This window comes from Tenrec ecaudatus, chromosome 8 (genome assembly GCF_050624435.1).
Source record: "Tenrec ecaudatus isolate mTenEca1 chromosome 8, mTenEca1.hap1, whole genome shotgun sequence".
In the NCBI taxonomy this organism is placed as follows: Eukaryota; Metazoa; Chordata; class Mammalia; order Afrosoricida; family Tenrecidae; genus Tenrec; species Tenrec ecaudatus.
In genome coordinates, this window is record NC_134537.1 from 50,672,200 (window position 1) to 50,687,530 (window position 15,331).

Consider the following 15,331-nt stretch of genomic DNA (forward strand, 5'->3'; position numbering starts at 1 on the left):
CCCCGGAGGCATTTCACTGAGAGAACGTGTCTGTAGTCACCCACTGAGCATGGAGACATGTTTACACATTTTTGTTTGGAATAAACCTGTGCATATCAGAATACTGTTTTCGGAATACTTTGGGCTTGCCCTCCTCTTTCACTGTCCTGGGGAGAATCTTTTTTCTAGGGTACACTTTTCTCTCTTGTGAACTGTACTACACTTTTAGAATCATGAAAACCATCAAGGGACAGTGCCCAAGTTCAAGATAATACTGTCTGTGATTGAGTCTGCGCTAAGTTCAACTAACGGCTCTATCTGGTTTTCTCAGTTGTCTCTTAAGAGAAGGAGTCTATCAGGCCCTTCTTCTGTGCAAACCCAGAGTAGGTTTGCATCATCAATCATCAGGCAAATACAAGCCACTGTGTCATCTAGGGTTCTTTTTGTGTTCAATTATTACTCTAAAACAAATCATGGCATCAGGACCCTGGGTGGCACAATCACTTTAGCACTCAGCTTGTAGCCAAAGGTTGGTAGTTCAAGCCCACCCTCATAACACAGGCCAGTGCTGTGCTTCCCACAGGTCCTGGCCTCGACACCGTGGAGAGTGGCTCCATTTGCTCACATGGGGTGAGCAAGAGCTGGAACAGATGTGAGAGCAACAACAATAACAGTCGCAACAACAGCCAGATAAGAGCCAGCTAGCCAACCAGCCAGCCAGGCTATCTCCAGCATTTGATGTTTCTCACCCAGGGCTCCAAAAATGGTTGTTGATAAAAGCTATCATAAGTGACACTAAATCCTTTACCTAAGAATACTTTAGAGTTGAAACTTTACTCACCTTTGGTATATTTTTTTACATATATGTGCTTTTAGCACACAAGACGATTTGACCTTGTAATTTAAATCATTCTTACCCAGCACTTTCTTTTCTTTCTTTCTTTTTATTTTATACAAAGAATCTAACTTTGAGTTTTGTCCAATTGTAGTAATAGGAAATTTCCTGTAGATGGCAATGTTCAGCAAAGTGTTTCTGAAGTACCTGTACCTTGCCCATTAAGGTACTTCTCTGACAGTCAAAATTATGAAAAATCCTAAGAGTTGAATTTTATTTAAAATCAAATTTGAGTTTCAATGACCATGCCATGCTTGGAAGTAACTATTTAACACTATTGGAGAGAGTTGGGGGTGGGGGGTGGTGGAAACCACACGTCTCCAAAGTTAGCCTTGCCACTCAGATTGGGTTCTTTTTAACAATGTCTGGAGACTATAGGCAGTTCAAAGAATAAGGATGTAATGCTTTGTAAACAGCTGCCTTCCTTGTCAATTCTTACATATATGGCCATTGTTTCCTTTTCTTGCCTTCTTTGTTTCACTAAGACTATTGCTTTGAGGTGCTCTCGGTATTGCAGTGAAGAGGAATTTCCATTTATTTTGAACAAAAAAGATGCCATAACTTTCAGAATTGAACATTGGAAACAAGTCAGTCCAAGAAATAGTTTTCATTTCTATGATCAGTGTAAAATATTTCTAATAACCCAAATTTAAAAATTGTAATGATTTTGAAAACATGGTATTGACATCATGTGTGCTTTGGGGAATATTGTAATCAACAAAGATTCAGATGATTGAACTAAAATAACGTATTTGAGGCTGGAGCATTCTGTCTTGAATGCTCTAAATTTCTTAAAGAAAATGAAGGCACTTCCCCTCCTTTCAAACAGCTGGGTAATTAACAGCAACCAGTTAAGTCTTCACATATTTAAGACTTATCATTTTCAACCTGAAAAGAAAGCCCTGTCCTATAATAATAGATGATTCAGGAAAATGCACCGGCACACTGTTTACACATCCCCGTCGATGGATCGTTTGTGACAAAATACAATTAGAAAATAAAGTTGCTTCTGTAAAATACAGTCAAAGGCTTGTTTAACTCAAGTCAATGTTAATCACAAATCTTCTGGGTCGATTTTTTTTTAACATCCTAATCAACCAAGGGCCATGTTTAAATAAAATGCATTTTGTCTTACGGTGTCTGCAAATGGCATTTTCTTTCAGCTGAGGCCCACGTTTAAAGTCTACAAGTCAACAATTAGGTGTCAATGAAAAAGACGTACAGTAATTTCTTTGGAATCATCCTCATCTATCCTTCTGGGTTTCATTTTAGTGTAGTCTACGGGCAAGTCCCAGCAGTCCCCCTCGCTGAGCTGAAAACACCGGCTGTTCATCACCGCCTGCTGCTGGGGGGACATGGGCTCCAGGGGCGTCAAGATGGGACAGCAGCCGTCCCGAGGCCTCTGCTTATTCATGCTGAGGTCCAGGGTCCCATTTTCATCCACCTCCATGTCAGGATTCTGTCAAAATGAAGAAACACAGTCATTGGACTTAGGACAGACTATCTTTGCTAGCTTAATCATACTTTTATCAGCCCAGGCAATAATCCTGCCTTTAGCTAATATTGAATTCATATACAGTATTCCTAATATTCTCATTAGAGCATCCATGAACATCCATGGCAAGTAGAAGTGGTCGGTTGGTACACTTCTTTGTTTCTGTGTTTAGTTGTGAGAATGATTGGAGAATGCGTCCATCTTTCTGTCTGCGTCTTATTTCCAAATACACCTCTGTTTTTAGAAATTAGCCTGGCCAGAGAAAAACTAAATCGTGTCTAATTTCCAATTTCATCCCACATCAAATACTTCTTAAAAGATGAGAAGTAAACACACACACACACACTCATACACACATACTCACACATACACTCTCACTCACTAGCTTAACATTTCTCTAGTCCCATTGATACTAAGCGTGCAAGAGGCAGCGAGGAGAGAGGGAGTTAGAGGAAAGAATTAGAATTTGTTTTTTAATATAAAATCCTACAATGAAGAGATTTTTTTGTATTTAAGACAGGGGAAAATTCAACTACCTTTTAAAAATATCTCTATTATAGTAGTTATGGTCTGATCCACTCTAAGTTTCAGCAATCCTGCAATTGAGTCAACTGGTTTAAAAAGAAAAAAAAAAAAGCAAAGGCAGGACTGGGTGAGCTTTCCCCCCTCTTTTGTAAACGATGCTTTGAAATGAAACAGATCAAGATTTCTTCTGAGCATGCCTCTCCGTGAGAAAGGGAACGAAGGACGCATGGAGGAGAAAGTAAGAGAAATCAAAATATCCTGAAGAATCCTCCATTCCCCCAAAGAGTTACTATCTCTGGAGCAAAAATGCGATTTCACAGCTGGCACGAAAGATGCTGCCTCCCCAAAGGTCTAGCAGCTCTCGTTCGCCTGGATGTAATAGCGAAGCAGGAGGCTTGGAATAAAAATATCCTCCTCTGGGCTGTTACCTTGATAAATTACACAGTATTATTCTGCCTGAACTCTGTCACCGTGCATTCCTGATCGCAGCTTTGATCCTAATTTAAGCTCCACAATGTTGGATTGATTCTCTCAGTTTTAGTTTAATTTTAATAAAGTGAAAACAAATGGGAGGGGGTGACTGTCTTTTCTATTTCTCTAGATACAGAATCTCTTTCATGCTAGTCTCAAATCTCAGCAACCGTGATCACAATGAAAACTGCATGCCCCTGACGATTCTCTAATATAGAGGAATAAATATATTAATATAAAAGAAAGCATTTGCAAAACATAAAATTACTGACCTTTCTCCATTCATACAAATTACAATTATTTATAACAACTACTGTCAGTGTTGTGAGCTCATGGTGCATGGCCAAGAAGCTTTAGATAATAGAGAAAGAAAACCTTTGCTTTTCTGGAGAAGAGGTGAACATGTCCGCCTGCTCAGCCTCTCCTCTGAGAACACAATACGACGGGCTCCCAGGCAGTGCCTGGTTCTCCCAGGCCACCTAGTGGCTTCTGCGAGGTAGCTCTCTCTGAGCTCTCTGGTGCATCTTAAATAACTCTTTGCTGTAGGCACATGCAGTAAATCGATGGATAAGAAAATTAAAGATATAAAATCTTGATAAATACAGTGTAGCATTTTAGCATCTATAATTTCTTTTTGACTAATGAGTACTGGCTAATGCTACAGGAAGATGAGACGTTAGTGTGAAAAATCAGATATTTTCCATTGTTTCCCTGGTATATTGGGAGTAGATTGGTAGTCCGGGGTTGGGGAAGGGGCGGGGGGTGTCAATCCCTGGCATTTTATTTGACAATGGAGCTATTGTATCTCACTGTTTTCTTACAGTTCAAGTCATATTGTTTTGTGGTTTGGTATAGTCTCTATGTGAAAATCGTGTGATCCCCAATGTTTTCAGAAATGACTATTGACATTTACTTATACATATTAATCTAAAAAACCTGCTAATTTCTCTCCATTTGAATGGGAGTACTGCTAAGACAATGGTGCTATTAGCTACTGTAAACAGATTTTCACCGAAATTTCGAACTGGAGAAAAGAATTAAAAAAATCATTGAGCCTACACATTGCAGAATTTACACCATAGGCTCATAATATTAACGTGGTATTTTTTAAGATAGTCAGTTTGACCTGGATTAAAATGACTCAGCATCTTTATTTCACTGCATAGGAAAAAAAAAAAAAAGAGGCTCGCGCTTTTGACGGGGGTGAGAGGGGAGGGGCGAAGCAGCCCGCCGCCTCCCAGGCCAGGAGGGGTGGGGGTGGCAGCCTTGGCAGCGAGCGGAGCGGTTTACCCGGGCTGCACACAGGTCCTGAGGTTTCGTGGAGAGGTTCTGCGGCATCTCACGGCAGCGGGTGGACAGGTTGAGGATGGCCGTGGCAGCCATGTGGGCGGCCTCCATGTCATGCGTGTAGTCAAAGCTGCTCTTGCTGCAGGTGCTGCTGGCGCTGCTGCCGCCCCCGCAGCTCAGGTTGCTGCTGCTGCTCGGGGCGTAGCTGCTCGTGGTGGTGCTGCTGCTGGGGCTGGAGTTCTTACAGTACCGCTTGGCTGGGGGGAGGCAGACGGGGGAGAGAGACACAGAGCAGAGATGACTCAAAAGACCTGGCAGCCTGCTGCAAGGAACCAAGCCAGACCGAACCAAAATGAACCCCCTCCCCCTCCCCTCCTCTCCCATGGAGGTCTCTCTTAGATCCCCCGAGCTACTTTCCAATTCCTACTGGTTCTTTCTCTTTTTAAGCACACATTAATATCATTGTGTGGGGGGTGGGGGGTGTCCTAATGATCGATGTCAGTAGATTTATTCATAAAAACGAAGTTAGGCTTTAAAGAAATTGTATTTGAAGGAAAACAGGGTTAGGGGCTGGAAAAGGGAGAAGCCAGCGCATCCACGATGCATATACACCTGAAACAGATTAATTATTAAGCAGATGCAAACGATTGCAGTTCAAGGACTACATTGAAAGGCACATACTTGGTAAGTTCTGGGCTAGAATGATGTAAGGATGGGAAAGTGACTAGGCTCAGCTGTGTGGTGAAGGCCCAAGGGAGTAGAGGCGCTCTCTCCACCCACGTAAGGGCTTATTAGCGCTCTGGAAACTGCCGCCTCCACTGATCACTCATCTATTAAGCGATTGGCCGGCCGGAGGCCAATCAGAGCTCACTGATGTCATATGCTGGCGACCCAGATTTCACAAGACACCTGGGGCCATCTCCTAGGCTGGCTCGATAGGTGCACTTGGGAAAGCTGATTTTCAGCTAGAAATGAATAAATGACTGGAATGTCTTTCCTTCTGAAACTATTTCTATAATTCTAATAAAGAGCCAGCCAGTGCCAGTGAGATAGTGGTAGCTGAGGAGAGAAACTAGTATACGCCCGTGGATGTATGCCAGCTCAAGATAAAATTTAAAGAGTGCAGAGAGGCTGTTCGGCGGTACTCAGTCAGGGAGGGTACTTGCCACATGGGGTTCAATGGTTTCCTATTGACCAGCCTGCCTGTTATCAGCACAGTGCTGCGCTTACACGGTTCTGGTTGCTTAGTATTCCTTTCTGAACAACCATCATTGCTAATAGCCGAACAGGCACTTAAACAAGTGTTATTTTTAAGAGCTGTTTAAAAATCTCCTTTACTACCTGGATGAGAAAACATTTGGATCCATACTTTTTATGATGGGATCCTTTTGAAACTGACATTATCATGGACAGGATCAGTTAAAGTTACAGGATATTTATTTGCTCAAAGGCCAGCTTTTGAAATCTTGAATTGGTGGAAAAGGTCATTGGTTACAGGGGGCTCTGGAAAGTATAGAACGAACCCCCACAAAGATACCTTTTTCACCAATGCCATAAGTCCCCACATTAGAGATCCACTCTCTTTCCTTAAGCATGGCTGCGATGAGTCGATCTCTGTACCCCCAGGTATCTTTTCAGAGGGGCACATTGTCATGACATCTTATTTCTCAATTGTCCCTAAGGCCAGCATGGAAGGGTGGCCTGAGAGCAGTGGATGACAGGTGCTGGTGGGGAGAGGTGAGGGAGTCCATTGAAAGAAAAGGGAGCTGCTGAGCGGTCACTTGGCCTGGTTTCCAGTTTTGTTTGGGATCAGCCCTGGGCCGCCCTGGCAAGGCCTTGGGCAAGGCACCTCTGGTGGAAACTTTGTCGAGGTTCGTTGTTGAAAGGAGTTGAGCGGGACCAACCAAACAGCCTGCCTGGTCTCCTCTGACCTTGTTTCCAATATTGTCATTAGAGAGTTCTAAAACTGGAAACCTCCCCACCACACACACCCTTCAGGAGAACTTCTTCATTGTTTTCCCTCCCAGATGGGAGGAAACAAATCAATACAAATTTAAATGAGAAAACCTTTTAACACAGCTAACACCTTTATGATGCGAAATGTTAAGAAATTACCCCGAACTCTATATTAAAGTTGAAGTTAAGAAACAGAATTAAGTTTCATCATTGATTAGTTTTGATTTGGGGCTGGAGAATGTGTTTTAGTGACATTAAGAATCAAGCGCATTATTATTTCCACATCACAGTGTAGAAGCACTCCTGAAGCACGTCAGAGTCAGCAGGGGTGTTTTGACTGGAGCCCCAGAGTCCAGGCGGCCAACCCTTCATCTCCTCAAGGCTCCCTGCTGTAAAGCAAACTGCACCAGCCGTAACTACTCATGTTATAACTAGCTGCCCTGCGTGCTTCAGATCAACTTAACAATGACAACACCACCAAAAACGTCATGAAATACAATGGCAATTTGTAGATAGTATAACTTCTATTCTGTTAATCCAGATTAACATCACAGCAAGGAATGACTATTACAATTGTTGTGGAGTGCAAGCATTACTGGGACAAGCATCGGACCACGCTTTTGTGTGCTTTCCTTTCCTTTCTTTGGTAATAGACTTTGTATAAGCAGCAACATTACACTGTGAAGGAGGTAGGCTGTGGCCCCTCTGGGCCTTTGAGAGCCGACTGCCACCTAACGGCTAGATTTGGGCAGCGGAATTTGGAGAGGGGATGACGCTCTGGATGCCAGAAGTCGCACTCACAATGACTGCTCACTCAGGATGCCGCTACACGTGGCACAGCCGTGACGTGGGCCGCTTCTGCCCAGACCACACAGGGGGCTGACCCGAGCCACATGCGGTAACCTTCACCATCATCGCTGCTCCGCAGCAGTTCTTCACTCGCTTAATAAGCACCACGAGCCAGGCTGAGACAGTACCTGGTAATTTGTAGCTTGTGATACTCTGTTATGGCCTACAGTTCACGATTTTATACCATTTAAGTTTTCTTATAAAAATTATAGAGAAATAAAATAATAGTTATAATGGGCCTGCCCCTGACCCCCACTTCTTCTGATGAGGCCAAGCCCTGGTTTAGTAAAAACATACATGATCCACATAAACTAAACCAAATCGACATAACTTTGAAATTCAATTTCTAAATAAACAACCAAGGTAAAGGAACACAATGTATCGTTGTAACATATTACAATGAAAACAGACTAGTATGTTAGATCCCAAAAGCCCCGATAAAGGATGCTTGATTGTATGTGGTGGAAATGGGAAGAGGGTGTTATTTTGAGGAAACTCTATATTTCATATTGTGAGCTGCTCTCACAATAATCGCCCTGACGCTGCATAGCGGTTAGGACCCTTTAAGGCTATTTTATTGTACCCTCATCACCACCTCGTGAAATGCTGTTGTTATAGGTTCATCTAGGGACACAGTGATTAACGTTGAGCAAAGTCAAGATCACAGTTTACGAAGGGAAGAATCAGGACTGGAGTCAAGGAAGTCATGTCTCCTGGGTTAGCCTAGCATTTATCTGTTAAAAAAAGACAGGTCCACTGTGGAAATATTTAACGGAAAGATGACTTTAAAGATAAGAATCTTTAACATCATCTACATGATTGCAGTTCTTAGTTTCATCGTGCTTGGATTGCTTTAAATTTTCTTTCAGTTATCATTCTACTAAAGAAAACATAAAGTACCTCTACTTTAACTTATGTTTAAATGATAGGATTTTCTATCTCCTGGATTCTGGCAGGCAGCTATAATGCTTACGCAGTTCCAGCAAGTGATGGAATTATCAATAATTTGCTGATAAATATCGAACACTCCATCGCGACAATCCTTTAAAAATCATGCTTTTATTCAACATTAAAATAAGAGTTTCTACCCTTCAAATCTTTCAGGGGATATGCTTTTAGAACAACCGATTGTCACTTATTTGGAAATATTTGTAAAGCTATTACTATAGGCTATCATTAGACCACTTGTGATCGTTTACTCTGGTCGCGATACTGCCTCCCTGCTTCTTTGTGCCAAGCGTTGCGTGGTGATGATGATTTGGGCAGCAAGCCTCAAGCAGGGAGCACAGTCTTCAACCTGCTGCGCTTTCTCTCCTCCCTTCCTCCCCAATACGGAAAGATTCAAACAAACAGCGGCGGGGGGGGGGGGTCGGAGAAAGATAAAAGAAAAGAAAACCGAGCAGCCATCAAGTTGGTTCTGACTCATAACAACCCTATCAAGCAGAGGAGACCGGCTGCATAGGAGGTCCAGCCTGTGGTCTCCCTGATGTTAACTGTCTTAGCTTTCGGTTCCAACCACTGACCTCTCAGTAAGCAGTGCCCACTGACTCGCTGTACCATCAGGGGAGAGAAGAGCCCGAGCAATAGAATGCGCTGTCTTTTTCTTTTGAAAGCAATCAAATCCTTGTCCAATCAACAGAAAATAATCTGTTGATTTTTTTCTATCTGCTTAGAACATCACTGGGTATTATGAGAAATATACCTCATATACTCGTGTATAAGATGAGTTTTTCAGCAAAAAAATGTGCTGAAAAACTGGGGTTTGGCTTATACACGGGTCAGTGGTACCCCAGCGAGGTGTAACATCTCTCTGGTGAATGGCGTTCCTCCGCTGTTCATTCAAAGCCCCGCTGACACTGCAGGGCTTTGAATGTTTGTTTACTCGCATCTAATCAATCAGAGCCGTCCTATGACGTGGACGGCTCCAATTTCCAGAAGCACCTGTAGTGATTCACTTACACCGGCAGCTGAACTGGTAAGGATGTGTCTGTGGCTGCGCTGTTTCTCCCCTCTGGTCTCTGTGTTAATTTACATCCTGAATTTCCCACCCTAGGCTTATACTCAAGTTTCCCAGGTAATAATTAGGTGTCTCGGCTTATACTCGGGTCAGCTTATATTCGAGTATATTCGGTAATTGCTTTTACTCTTCAGTGCTACCGTTGCATATACTAACACTAGCAATCCACTTACTGTTAGACCATACGGAGAAATGCCTTCTCAATGATTTTCACTTTCCTACTACTAGAAAAAAAATGCTTCAGGATTTTATTAACTGAAAATAGCTAGATGCATAAAAAATAGGAAATAAAACAAACATTTCCTTACCTAATATTTTCATTAACATTCTCTGCTGTGCGTGTTTTACTAAATGCATGTTTTATTCCCCCGCTCCCTTCCAATCTCTCCTGCGCTGAGTACTGCCTTTTCTGTGCTAGCTACAGTTTTCTTAAAACAGACATGTAAACACATGTGTATTGACAATCCAAAATTTCCATGAGACCAGAGAAACATGAACACAATGAAAAAGTATAAGTCATGGAATTATTGCTATACAATTGCTTCAAGTTTCACCATCTGGAGTCAGACCTTGATGCACTTGTGACTTTGACCCCAAGAGTTTTTGATATAGATTCATATTTGTGCTTGGTCGTTAGAAAATTCTAACATGAATGCAAAAGCTTCCATGGAAATTAAAAACAACTTTCTCTTCTACAAGTCTCCTTTGAGGTACCTGCTGCAATATAAATGCCAACTGGGGTAATGTGAATAAACTTCAAATTCAAAGACACATTCTTGGTTTCAGCCTCTTACTACTTGTAATTAGTAATCATTGTTTGCCTAGCTAATATCTACTTGTTATGTTTTGCATCATTGGGTTCAAAGGACTCATAAGACAAGGTCCCTGCTTGCGAGGGGTTTTTGGTCTAGTGGGAATAACGGAATTTGTCCATGAAATGACTAAGAGACAAGACATAGTGCCATACAGTGTGATGTAGATAATCACACAGTAGGGCCACAAGCAGTATTTTTTAAAACAAACTTCAGAGACGGGCAGCTGAATCTGGGCTAGAATTTTGCAAAGGTATGACTTCATAAAGGAGATGTCTACAGCAGCAGGTGTTGAATGTAGAGGCCTAAGCTGAAGAATAGTCAATGCCAATAGTCAACGGCATGGAATGGGGTGAGTGTGTGGAGGTCATGAGAAATTCATCTGGAAGGATTAAAGGATGGAAGGGGACGGGAGGCAAGAACGAGGGAGCGGTTTTCTAGCAGGTATGATGAGAAAGGACTGAGGCGATGCGGCCGGATAAAGTAATGGCAGTAAGATGGAGCGGTTCAGTAAGTCAGTAATGCTGAGTATGAAGAGGGAAACTGAAGTGGAAAGATGGTCAAGAAGTTTTGATCAGAGGGCATTTAAAAGGGAGAGTTATGGGAGGGGTCTGATTTAAGAACTAGGAATTTAATACATTTTGAGCAAACAAAATATGATATTTTGCAGGAGACAGAAGGGGTGGTATCTTAAACCAGGGTCAGGAAGCTTCTTTTGTGGAGGACAGAGAGTATTCCCAGGTCTTATGGTGTCTTGGGCACAACGACTCATCTTGCCTCGGCGACCAGAAGCAGCAGCAGAAAATGGGTACATGTACGAGGGTGGCAGCCTTCCAACAGAACTTTATTTATGGACACTGTAATTTAGTCTCATGTAATTTCCACATGTCGCAAAAGCTTCTTCTTCTTTGGAAGTCTTCCAACTATTCAAAAATGTACAATCCATTCTTAGCTCCCCACACAAAACAGGTGGTGAGGCTGGACTTGGATGATGCACTGTGGTTTGTGACCCTTGTATGTAAGCACAGGAGGACATGTGGGTCTGGCATTCACGTGCAAAGACAATGTGAGACACAGAGAGGTGGGAATCATCAGTGATTTTGAATAATTCTTATCCTTATTGATTTCTCACACATGGATTTACAAATCCTACTAGAGAGTCTCAAGCAACACTGCATGGGAAATACACTAATGCAGTTGATTCCTGAGACATCTCCGTAATTCTCCCACATGTTTTCTCCTCAGGTGTCTAAATGCTCTCACTGCCATTAAGTCAACTCTGATTCATAGTGGTGTTCTCTAGGACTTTTAAGGCTTTGTAAATCTTTATGGGAGCAGATAACCGCATCTTTCTGCCACAGAGTGGCTGGTGGGTTTGAACCGCCAACCTTGCAGTTAGCCGCCAGAGGTGTAACCAACCCATGACACCACCAGTTATTAATGCTAGTGATGTGAAATCAGTGACACTCTCTGTGAGTTAGGGTTTCAGTCTGTTCTGGCTATGGCTGACAAAGTGAAGCACACAGACTTAAATTCTCTAGGAAAAACGATGAGAAGCTGAGAAGGGCTTTAGTGAGCCCTCTTTGGGGTCTGACACATGAGACTGGATTATTGAACCACACACATTCAAATCCGTGTGGCCCGCTGCCATTTTAGGCCACTGTTGTTTCTGACTCTGCTCAAAAGACAATGGGTTTTGGATGTGATGCATGATGTATGCTCCCCTTGTTTGTTAAGAAGGAGACTATGCTTAAAGTGTGGTTCTGATCAGTAGTTTCTCCTATCTTGGTAATTGTCTACCTGCACCCACATTGAACTAGGAATAACAGATTCAAAGACCCGTGTGGCTTTCTTTAGCAGGAGAGCAAATTCTACTGTGCCGCATGATTTAGTCTAAAACGTACCAATTGTGTGATGCTTCTGCTAATTTCAGTAGCATGGACTTCATGATCCACTGTACTGTCAATATAAGTTTCTCTAATATAATTTTGAACCCCTTCTTTGAAAGTTATTATGAAGAAAACAATAGACAGGTAAATAGATACATAGATTAATCAATCAATTGATTGGACAACAGATAGATAGAAACTGGTTCTGTGTCTGGGAAAGTTCTGGTGGTTATGTAAATATTTGTTGAGAGTTTTGTTCACATTTGGGATGATTTAAAAGACGGCGTTCAGAGGCTGGCGAGAAAAGTTATATTTTCTATCTTAATTTGTACCAACATCACACTGACTTCTTGTTCCCTAAGTGTTTTGCTTTTCCTTGCAAAGATGGGCTCTTTAAGAGGAATGACTCACTTTGAGCACCTGAATCAAGGTTCTGATAAGACCCAAGGCAACACCAGATGCAGTAATTCTGTAGTGACTACTGCATGGTACAAAAATACAGAAATGATCCCTCTTCACTCATATCCCACTGAGAGTCGTGACCCAGACTATCTTAATTTATGTTGACACTTTTCTTAATGTTTTACAAATCTGCCAGATAAATCTAATGGGATCGTAACAGAGCTTCTTTCTCTCTCGTTCCTTCATTCCTTCTTTCTTTCTTCCTCTTTCATTTTTTAAGTTTTCCCTCTCAGTGAATTATAATATGTGCCCAAATCCTGATGTTGAGGTTTTCCTTCTGTGTGCTTAATGAATGAGTTCTAGTTTTCTTGTGAAGGAACTAAAACGAAGCAAAACAAACATCACTGTGCCTAAGTTTTTGACAAGAGGTATTGAGCCTGAGCATGTGAGAATTAACAATGTTAATTGATGCATATTTGTTAAGCTCTTTACAGTTGACAGAGTACATCCCCACATGATTTCAGGCAATCTACACAACAACTCTATGAGATCAGAAAGTAGAAATCATTGCTCCCACTTTACTCTTGAGGGAAATAAAACAATGAAAGGTTACTTTGTACAACATTATACAGCCCAGACACAGTCGTACTGTGACTAGAATAAATTGGGTTTGACTGTGAGTCCGTAACTGGGTCGTGACGGAACCAATCCCCTTTTATTGTAAGGTTATAGTTTAATCATTAAAAAAAAGCTTAAAGAAGCTAGGGTCCAAAAAACAAAAACAAGAAAACATACAGATGGGTCAACATCTACTGATAGTATTAACAGAATTACTGTAAAATATGAATCAGTGGAAAATTCAAACAAGCAGAACCATAGGTTATATAGGTATAATTTCTTTTGACCTTTCATTTATAATTGAATGAATAAAATTATAATAAATCCTGAAATCTACAAGTTATTCTTACAAATAAACAACAAAACAAAACTAGTTTTTCTAGTTTACATTCTATGGCCTCTCCTTTTTTTCTCCTTATACCTGTGCTCCTATATATTAAAAATGACCAACACAAACATGATCAGTATATGATACAATGAATAAATGTAAAAATTCATTCACTATACAGTAATTAATTATTATCAAGGCAAGAAATTACTTAGCTTCAAAAGATGTGCAGTCACTTGTCTTGAATTGAAAAAAGCGTTCAGTCTTCCCACACATTAAATCTAAATGAAGGTTTTTGTTCGGGCACTATGATTTTAATCAAATGACTTATTCCATGCTGAACTAAAAATCTATTTCCTTTTCTCTACTAGAAAAAAACCAATATGAATATTAGAGGTTTAAACCATAAAATCTTTACACCCTAAATTTTGCCAAGTAAGCAATGGAATCTCAAGTAGAAGCATGGTTAGGGAAATAAACAAAATCAAATAAGTACAATGTTAAACTATTTACCAAATTAATTCTATGGTTAAATGGTGTCTAGTTTATACCATTGACAGTCTGCGCAAGTAAGAATGTGTGAGAACAGGCTGCCGTGTCTCTTGTTAAAGATGTCCTGTTTTATTTATTCTGTTCGATTGCTATGGTTTATTGTAGCTCTGAATGCAGCAAATAACAAACTTATGTCATAAGTAAGAAGTCACATTGAGGTGTCCTTTTTTTTCCTTTTCTGTCCTCAGATAGAAAACCAACACAGGACCCTGGACTTGCTGCTGTAAAAAGACTAGGGAAAGCAGTAGCTGTCAATTCTGGGCAGCGTAGTAGGAACACTGGTAAGCTTTAAAAATGTTGACGTTGCCCATGGAATCCTCCCAGCGATTCTAGTTTAATTTGTCTCAAGTGCAGCTTGACCATCAGAATTTAAAAAGATCCCCCCTTCCCCCTCCATGATTCTAATGTGCATCCAATATTGAGAACAAAAAATGTCTCACCAAGAGTCAAGAACTCGGTAGTTCTCCCAGTGGCTCTCCCTTGCATTACCTGTCTTACGTCCACCCCTTGAAATGTAGTTTTAAAGCTAAGAGCAGTATTTTACCAGCACAATGAAAAACTACGCGTCAGTAATTTCTCCATCTTCACACTCTGCAGGAAGCAAGAATGTGTTTCTTTGGCAGCATTGAGAAAAGAGTATTTCCTTTCTCTCCCTCCACACCCAGCAGGGTCTCATTTACCCACATTTGTAGGATCAGTTACACAGACAATGACAGCTTGTGACTAGGTTATTCTTCTGGTACCCCTCAAGCGACCACAGATGCTCAACAATAGATATATACAACAACAACATCATCATTAGCGGAAAATGTGTCTCTCATGTATAAGAGTGTGCACCTCCTACCATCATATCCTTTGGGGGATATATCCCTGGTTTGCACCTTGGGAGCTATGGCTCGCTTGCCATAAGTATGGCTGTCGTAACTGTTGTATTCAAACGACGTCTTGGAATATTTCTCAAGTTCCTTGGCCAAGTTGGAACGAGGAGTGGTTGTGGGGACATTGTTTCTGTAGCCATACTGAGGGATCTCGAGTTGCTTGACAAAGCACATTGGCCTGTAAATAAAAGGAAACGAACAGTTTATTGTGGCCCTGTATAAGCTATTCGTTGAACTGCAATAGAACGTTTCTTAAATGCATCAAGAAATCAGAATCATTCATTTCATTCCCCTAAGAAATGACCAAGTATGTTTTTATTTCGTAGCACCAAATAAGTTATCTCTCTAAAAGATACTTTAACAATTTAAAAGGCAAAG

At 41.3% G+C, this 15,331-nt stretch overlaps 1 protein-coding gene across 5 annotated transcripts in view; it reads right to left on the minus strand.

Annotated features, from left to right (window-relative positions):
- MYT1L (myelin transcription factor 1 like) overlaps window positions 1-15,331 on the minus strand; it is a 286,534-nt gene that overhangs the window by 119,602 nt on the left and 151,601 nt on the right. For all 5 annotated transcript variants that reach the window (XM_075555669.1, XM_075555668.1, XM_075555667.1 and 2 more), the window contains exons 9-12: window positions 14,920-15,131; window positions 10,029-10,031; window positions 4,656-4,909; window positions 2,097-2,333 (exon numbers count right to left, since the gene is read on the minus strand). In XM_075555669.1, the coding sequence (XP_075411784.1) occupies window positions 2,097-2,333; window positions 4,656-4,909; window positions 10,029-10,031; window positions 14,920-15,131 (706 nt within the window). The remainder of the gene's footprint in view (window positions 1-2,096; window positions 2,334-4,655; window positions 4,910-10,028; window positions 10,032-14,919; window positions 15,132-15,331) is intronic.